The 8,258-nt window shown below is 58.6% G+C and overlaps 2 protein-coding genes across 2 annotated transcripts in view; one reads left to right on the top strand and one right to left on the bottom strand.

The window, feature by feature from the left end:
• GUITHDRAFT_116905 (hypothetical protein) overlaps positions 1 to 2,645 on the bottom strand; it is a gene marked incomplete at both ends in the record, with an annotated part of 2,827 nt that extends 182 nt beyond the window's left edge. The window contains 3 exons of the mRNA XM_005823805.1: positions 447 to 2,228; positions 2,503 to 2,541; positions 2,585 to 2,645. Coding sequence (XP_005823862.1) covers positions 447 to 2,228; positions 2,503 to 2,541; positions 2,585 to 2,645 — 1,882 coding nt within the window. The remainder of the gene's footprint in view (positions 1 to 446; positions 2,229 to 2,502; positions 2,542 to 2,584) is intronic.
• An 851-nt stretch (positions 2,646 to 3,496) lies between these two features.
• The window catches only part of GUITHDRAFT_89840 (hypothetical protein), a gene marked incomplete at its 3' end in the record, with an annotated part of 7,466 nt that continues 2,704 nt past the window's right edge, over positions 3,497 to 8,258 (top strand). Inside the window, exons 1-3 of the mRNA XM_005823804.1 lie at positions 3,497 to 5,208; positions 5,262 to 6,048; positions 6,093 to 6,290. Coding sequence (XP_005823861.1) covers positions 3,502 to 5,208; positions 5,262 to 6,048; positions 6,093 to 6,290 — 2,692 coding nt within the window. The 5' untranslated portion in view covers positions 3,497 to 3,501. The remainder of the gene's footprint in view (positions 5,209 to 5,261; positions 6,049 to 6,092; positions 6,291 to 8,258) is intronic.

Genomic DNA, 8,258 nt, shown 5'->3' with positions numbered 1-8,258 from the left:
CCCCCCCTCCCAACAAACCTCCTCCCTCCCCTCCTCGTCTCCTCCCTCCCCTCCCTTCCTCCTCCCCTCCCCACACCTCCCAACCCCCTCCCGGTCTCCTCCTCCTCCTCCCTCTCTCCTCCTCCTCCTCCTCCTCCTTTGCCTTTCCTCTCTACCTCGTGAAGTTTAGTGATGAGTGTGCGCGTGACTTGGTCAGTCTCCGCAGGGATCGGCCATGGGATGTTGTAACCAGCGTCATCTGAGTGCTTCCACCACTGTCGTCCTGCCGCAATGTCACTCCTCCCCTCCCCTCCTCCCTCCCCCCGTCCTGCCTCCTGCCTCCTTCCTCCTGACCTCCCCCCCCCCCCCGCCTTCTCAAACCCTGCCTTCCCTTCTACCCCCCCTTCCTCCTCCAAATCCTTGTCCTTGGTCTCGTCCTCGACCTCCTAAGCAGCATGGGGCCTCACCGTCAGGGATGGGAACCTCAACGTGGTAGTGGATGATGGAGGTGAAAATCTCCTTGTGCACTCGAGGGACGTTCTGCAGGTCCCAGATCTCGTGCCGGATCCCCAGCTCGGCAGCAGCAAACACGTAGCCGAACATCTCGGCAGTCCAGGTCAGGCCGACGGGGCTCATGCTGGTGTTGTACCAGCTGATCGGCCAGTTGGGCTTGTCGATGCGGATCTCGCGGGTCTTCTTGAGCCACAAGGGGGCGATCCTGGCGATGTCATGGCGGTGGATGATGATGGGGACGGCGATGGGATCGAGGAAGGAGCAGTTCCTGCAGTACCGCCGAGCGATCTGCATGGGGACATCGTCGGTGCTGAAGTCGAAGTGATAGAAGGCCTGCTGGGCGACCGGCGCCCCCTCCTCCACCATGAACTCCATCCTGCTGAGGAACATGCAGTCCGGGTCGACGATGAGGATTACATCCTCCGTGGGCTCCGCGTCCTGAAGCCAGCGGTGGATGGCCCAGGGCTTGTTGTAGGGCGTGTAGTGGTCATTGGGGTCGTCGCTCTTGTAGGGGGGAGACGTGTGCGTTGGGATCTCTCCAGCAAGGAAGTCTGGCTGGTTGGCAGAGAGCAGGCGGGTGATCTTGCCGGGCATGTTGGCCTGCTTGAACCAGAAGTGCATGTACCTGACTTGCCACTCGAAGTACTTGGACGCCTGCACGTTGTAGACCGTGTGGAAGGTGCGGGAGGTGGTGGACCCTCCCTTACTGAAGCCGCATCCGCACAGCCTCTTTGTCTTCTCGTGCTTGCCCCCGCAGGAGCTCGAGTACGTTCGCGGCTTCTTGTTCACGAGGACGGTCAGGTCCTCGGGCCGGTAGGCCGGCAGGTCCCGCCCGTAGAAGTCTGTGCTGCAGATCTTGTGGGAGGGGAAGGCGACGGCCAGGGCTTCACAGTTGTTGAGCACGTCGAACCAGATTCGCTGGCACGCCAGGTTCTGCTCCTGGCAGGCGGTGAAGCAGCTAACGCCCTGGTTCGCTTCCAGGAACGTCGTCCTCTTCTTCTCGATGTCCTCGATCAGAGACTGCGCCGACCTCTCTGCCCACCACTCGTTCGCCTGCCCCGCAGCCTGCTGGCCTCCCGCTAGCCTCTTGTCGAACTGCTGCAGCTGCTTGATCACGATCCGCGACACCCGAGACTGAAGGTCCCTCCCTCCTGTTCCGCTGCGCTTGCATGCGCACAGCCTCGCGCTGTGCTCGCCCTGTGCGTCGCAGGAGATGTCATACTCTTGCGGCTTCGAGTTCACGAGGACGTAGTCCCCACGAGCGTAGCCGCCCACGTCCGAGCTGAGCGCCGGGAGGTCGCGGCCGTAGAAGTGAGACAAGCAGGTGGCCGCGTGAGGGAAGGCGACCTGGAGCAGGTCACAGCGGTTGAGGAGGTCGAACCAGGGCGAGGAGCACTGCCACTCCTCTCCGTTCTCAGCGCAGGCCTCGTGGCAATTCTGATCGAAGGCAGAGGTGACAAAGACGAGGTCGTTGGAGGATAGCTCCGACAGGGAGGGAGTGAGCGTGAGGTTCGCGTTGGGGTGGAGGAGGAGGAGCCTGTGCTTCAGCGCTGCCGTCATGGCAGCCCAGAACTTCCTTCTGACGGTCACATCGCTCTTGCGGGCAAGGACGACCTTGGAATCCCCAGCAATGAGGTCCAGCTCAGCCGACTCGATCGAGGAGTTGGGGGAGCTCAGGTCTCGTATCAGCAGCCGCTGGACGTCAGCTGGGCTCTTGCTCGAGGCGCTTGCTGAAGCTGGGTGGGAGCGAGAAAAGAATAAACTTGGAAGGGAAGAGCCGAGCAGCACGACTATACACAGGCAGAGGAAGGAGAGAAACAGGGAGGAGGAGGAGGAACGCCTCTTCCCATGCCCTTGACCGGGCAGGTGGGTCGGAGTTGAAGCAAACGCCTGCACCACCGCAAGGAGGCTCCCTGAGATTCTCTTCTGCCACGTCAGATGGCTTTCAAACTCCCTCTTCGTCCTTCGGGACGACTCCACCTTGTCCTTCCTTGGAGGAAGCATACTCACCTGCAGTCTCGAGCACCCGAAACAATCCCAGCCTCTGTCCTAGGAGTTAAACTACATCACGAGCTGCTGCTGCACCATCGACCAGTGAGATTGCTCGAGCCCTTGTGATCAGCTCTTCGAGAATCATCTCCAAACATCTCCATCGGCACCCGCGCGAGAGTCTGACTTGTTCCAACCTCGCACCCTCATCGCTGTTTCACCTTCACCTGATGAGGAGGCGTCATGTTCCATACAGCACTTCTTCCATCCATGAATGAAGCAGATCTCTTGCCTGTGCTCGGTCTCTTCTTCTCCGACCATTCTTTCCTCCTCACCCATCTATCCATGAAACATCCTCTCCCGCCCTCCTCTCCTTGTTTTCTCCTGCTCCTCTCCTCTCCTGTCTTTTTGTCGTGATTCTTCCTCTTTGTACCTCGTCAGGTTTTCTTTCCTTTGCTTCGCTCTGACTTCAGTTCTGATATCTTCTCTTGTTCATTATCCTCTCCTCTCCTCTCCTCTCCTCTCCTGACGTCAATTGTTCACCTCCTCCCACCTGATCGCACCATCCAACTATCACCACTGTACACCTTCCCTTCGTTTGAACCCCCACTCCTGCTCCTGCTCCTGCTCCTGCTCCTCCTGCTCCTCCTGCTCCTCCTGCTCCTCCTGCTCCTCCTGCTCGTCCTCCTCCTCTCTTCGTTTCCTCGCTCCATTTCGCATCTCGTCATGATCGGATTCTTCACCAGCTGTACGTACCCCCCTCCCAATCGTGCGCCAAGAAGGAAATTGAGGGGGTGGGGGTGGAGCTACAGGAGGGTTGGGTAGAACACCCCACCCATACTGGAGCTCTCCTGGGAACAAGAGGGGTGGTATACACTGGAATTACCTACGACTCAAAAACTAGGGTAGGGTACTTTACCAGGGGTTCATTGAGAGGGTAAAGCAGGGGTATAAATTGAATGCTTTGGTCTAATGAAGAGGGGAGATCGGGGGTGGGGGTGGGGTAGGCGGCCTCCTGGCATGGCGCACATAGCACTGTTCATGGCGCTCATGGCGGGACATGCGCAGGCATGGGACCCCAGCGCCCTGCCGCTCCCGCCCTCACCCTCCCCAAGGACTCCTGCATTCGCTCCCTCCTTGCAGACCAGCCCATCCTCCTCCTTCAGGACATCGGCTTCCTCGAAAGGACCGTTTTGCTCCCTCTCCTCCTTCTCCGCTTCTCCCTCTGCTTCCTCTGCCTCATCCAAAGGTCGCTTCTCTTCCCCATCCCCGAAGTTTCATTTCAACATGCCTCATGGCCTGTGGGGAGGATTCGGGGCTGGGGTTGCACGTCCGTTGTCGGCAGGGAACCAGTTGCTAGTAAGGAGGAGAAGGGCAGGGTTGTCGAACGGAATGATGGTGGAGGAACGATCGCATCCGGACATCAACGTGTTCGAAGAAGCTTGCGAACAAGGAGAGCATAACTTTCGCAAGGTTGTGATGGAGGTCGACATCGATGGGAACAAGCTGCGGCTGGAGAGCGGGGAAGTCGGCAGGCTTGCAGCAGGGGCCGTTATGGCGAAGCAAAGGGACTCGATCGTTTACTCGACGGCCTGCGGAGACCTCAACCTGGACAAGGAGGAAGTAGTGGAAGACTTCGTCCCTCTCTCCGTCCATTACCAAGAGCGTTCGTCCGCAGCAGGGAAGACGAGCGGAGGTTACATCAAGAGGGACGGAAGGCCCTCGGACGAGGAGGTTCTAACTGCGAGGATCATTGACCGTACTCTCCGTCCTCTCTTCCCTCCTGGCTTCTGCAGAGAAGTCCAGGTCCTCTCCTGGGTCCTTGCCTACGACCCGCAAGCCAACGTCGACCCGCTGGCGCTGATTTCGTCGTCAGCCGCGCTGCTGGCCAGTCCGATCCCTTTCGACACGCCAGTGGCAGGCGTGTGCATCGGGATGGACGCCAAGGGCAAGTTTGTGATCAACCCGACGAGAGAAGCGCTCAAGACCTCCCGCCTGAACCTCTTCGTGTCCGGGACCGAGGAGTCGGTCATGATGATCGAGGGCGCCGCCGACTTCTTGAGCGACGAGCAGATGGTGGAGGCGATCGAGCTGGGAATGAAGGCCATCAAGAAGATCTGCATCGGGCTCAGGCTCTTCGCCGCCAAGACCCTCGAGGCTCGCAAGGAAGTCTCTCTGCGGGAGCTGATCCGCCAGCCCGACGAGTCGCTCTTCGAGCAGTTCGAGGAGCACCTCGGGGAGGCCATGGTGAGCGCGATCTGTACCGGCAGCTCGTCTAAGCGGGATGTGTACACCGCCATCTTCGGGCTCGAGGACGAGGCCAAGAGGATTTTTCTGGAGGGCAAGGAGGACCTGCCGCCTGGGTACGCGATCGACGTCAAGACGACGTTCAAGCGCTTTGCGGCCGAGAAGATGCGTCAGTTTGCCAAGGAGAAAGATCAGCGAGTAGACGGCAGGACAACCCGGCAGGTCCGTCCCATCAGCGTCAGGATGTCGCCGCTCGCTCCTGCTGTTCATGGCTCGTCGCTCTTCACCCGAGGTGAGACACAGGCGCTCGCGACGGTGACACTCGGAGACAGCGGGAGCAGGCAGCGATCGGAGGGGTTGGACGGAGAGGAGAGCAAACGCTTCTACCTGCAGTACTCGTTCCCGCCTTCCTCTGTGGGGGAGTGCGGAAGAGTGGGAGCGATAGGGCGGAGAGAGATCGGGCACGGGAACCTTGCTGAGGTAGGAGATGCTCCTTCTTGCTGCTTGCCTCGCTCCTCCTGATCTCCTTGCAGAGAGGTCTCCTCCCAGTCATCCCGAGCGAGGACGACTTTCCCTACACCATCCGCGTAGAGTCTCTCATCACCGAGAGCTGCGGCAGCTCGTCCATGGCCTCAGTGTGCGGGGGCTGCCTCGCCCTCTTCGATGCTGGTGTGCCGCTCAAGCGCCCAGTCGCCGGGGTAGCGATGGGCCTGCTGCTGCCGGAGAACCTCAAGAGAGGAAACGAGGAGAACAAGGAGGCGATCATGAGGAAGATGGAGGAGGAGGCAGTCATCCTGACCGACATCCTCGGCCTCGAGGACTCGCTGGGTACCATGGACTTCAAGGTCTGCGGAGACGCCAAGGGCATCACGGCCTTCCAGCTAGACATCAAGTGCGAGGGCCTCAGCGTCAACCTCCTCAAGTCGGCGCTAGCGCAGGCAAGAGAAGGAAGAGTCCACATGCTCGTCCACATGCTCAAGGCCCAGGCAAAGCCCCGGCCCGAGCTCGCTCCCTCCGTGCCGAAGCTAGTCCGGTTCTCAGTGCCTTTGGTGGCCATCGGGAAGATCATCGGGCCCGGAGGGACAACGATCAGGAGCCTGATCGAGGAATTCAAGCTGACCAACATCGACATTGTCGAGACCAAGTCCGAGGGCGTCGTGACCATCACAGCCCTGAGCTCCGACAACATCGCCAAGGCCGAAGACAAGGTCCGCTTCCTTGCCCAGGAGGCCAACAACTTCTCGCCTTCTTCCACCGCCACCCTGAAAAAGAAGGCGGCGGACCCGGAAGTGGGGAAGGTCTACAAGGACTGCACGATAGGTGACGTCTCCTGCTCGCGCGCGCGTCCTGCTGACTTGCTGCAGTGGGAGTGCATCCCTTCGGCTGCTTCGTGGAGCTGTGGCCGGGGAAGGAGGGGCTGGTGCACGTGTCGGAGCTTGACAAGGAGCGGATCGACAGCGTTGAGTTGCGTTTCAAGATCGGAGAGAAGATGGACGTCAAAGTCCTTGCCCTCCGCGACCAGAAGGGGAAGATCCGCCTCTCGCGCAAGGCTGTGCTGGAGAGTGAGGTGGGAGAGGACGTGCCTGTTGAGACATAAAGATACGACGGATTTTTGCATTGAAAGTGACAAAATGTCCTTCGTTACTCTAACAGCCTGCTCGCCTTGCGGCAACAGCAGCCTCCCCCCCCCCTGATCTCGACGCTGCCGAGTCCTGCTTGTCAAGCATCGTCAAGGAGAAGTGATCAGTTCCCCGTCGCCTCCTGCTCATCGTCTACTCCCATCCTGTACACTGTGTCTTCCCCTTCGGCAGCGACAACTCGGACACCTGGCATGCTACTTCTTCTCCACTTGCCGCGATTCCCTCTCTGCAATGACCTCTGACCGATGTTTTTCCCTGAGAGCTATCACCTGCACCGTCGTCAGGTGACGACCCCCCGAAGCTCCCACCCTATCTCCACTTTCCCTTCATCCTCCTCCTCCTCCTCCTCTCTTACCGTCGTGCGCTTCATCTGGATACCAAAGCTGACCTTGATCAACGAGTCTGCGTCAATGAGCGACTTGCCCAGGTCCTGCATCGCGGCAAACAGCTCGTGCGGCTCGGTGATGCAGAGCAGCTGCTTCTCGTAGAGCTCTCTGCGCCCGGTCAGTCAGACGGGGACAGTGAGAGTAAGGGAACTGCACAAGATTCCGAGGCCGATGCGGAAGATGATCTTGTATCCTTCGAGGAAGATTGAGTCCCACACTCGCAGCATCGTCTCCGTCGGAAGCGTCTTGGCGTAGATGGCGATGAACCACTCGAGACAGAAGAACTCCACTCCTAGACCCGCTTCTTGGAAGTGCTTCCAGAGCTTCGGGAGCCTCTTGGATAACCTACGGCGACATCAACAACCTCGACTCGACCTCCCGGGTCTCACATGTCCCGAAACACGCGCAAGTCTACGTTGCACCCGCTAAGGTCTTGAGCGTAGTAGTCTCCTGCATCACACGGGCATTGATCAACCTTCAACATAAATCTGGTCAACATAATCACCAGGGAGAATGTCTTCGATCAGAACGCAGAGCAGCCAGAAACTGAAAGCAAAACAAACAGGTTCAGTTGTCCAAACACGCATCACTAGGGAGCAGAATGAAACTCACGCCTGATCCTCACGGAGAAACAGAAGCATCAGGCCCGCGATGAAGTTGAGGCCCTGACAGTATCCGACCTAGCACCCCATGAGCGGTCGCGAGCAACGCCAGCAGCAACCGTCACCTGCTTGTTGCGACGAGCGTATGCTCTGAGGACTCTTCGCAGGGAAGGGATCAGGGAGTCAGGAGGAGGATCCGCATCCTTGGGCATCTTGAAGCGAGGGTGGTCGGGGAAGGTGCGGGGGAGGTCAAGTTCTATCTGAGCAAGGGCTTCGTTGGCTTCGGTCGACAGCCCATTCCACGTTGACTCGTCGCTCAGCTGCCTGCCACGAACTACTCAGCAGGAAACAGGCGCAATCAGTCCAAGTACTTGTAAAGCATCGGACAACTGTCTAGCTTGTTTGCAGCCCCTGACAGGTGCATCCAGACGTGCCCTCGTATGCTGCTCGCCAGTCCGTTACGAACCATCTTCTTCAAGTTCTTGCTCTTCATGAAGGTGGAACCGGGAGACTTCTTCATGCTATCAAACGAACGGTAAGGAGCGATACAGACAAGAACGAGTTTTTTACAGCTCATTCCACTTGTCCCGGCGAATGCTCATTTCCCTCTCATACCTGTCGCAGAGGTCACCAAGATGTCAGCTCATGAACCGTACATGTTGAGCAGCTACGATGAAGGGCGTTCAACATGCATCATGTGCGAGGCACTCGATGAGATCATTCAGATGAAGGAGAGGAGTGAACGACCAATCGAAAGTCTACAACAATGATGTGTCGTGTGTGCGGAAGTGATCAACGTGTGCATACTCCGGGCAAATTTTGAACTGGGGAGTTTGTGGCTGAGAGGTCGACAATTCGAGACAAAGGGGGGAGAGAGAAACTTCAGAGAGACAGAGGGGGGG

Source organism: Guillardia theta (assembly GCF_000315625.1).
Source record: "Guillardia theta CCMP2712 unplaced genomic scaffold GUITHscaffold_102, whole genome shotgun sequence".
In the NCBI taxonomy this organism is placed as follows: domain Eukaryota; class Cryptophyceae; order Pyrenomonadales; family Geminigeraceae; genus Guillardia; species Guillardia theta.
This window is presented reverse-complemented; position numbering and strand designations above follow the sequence as displayed.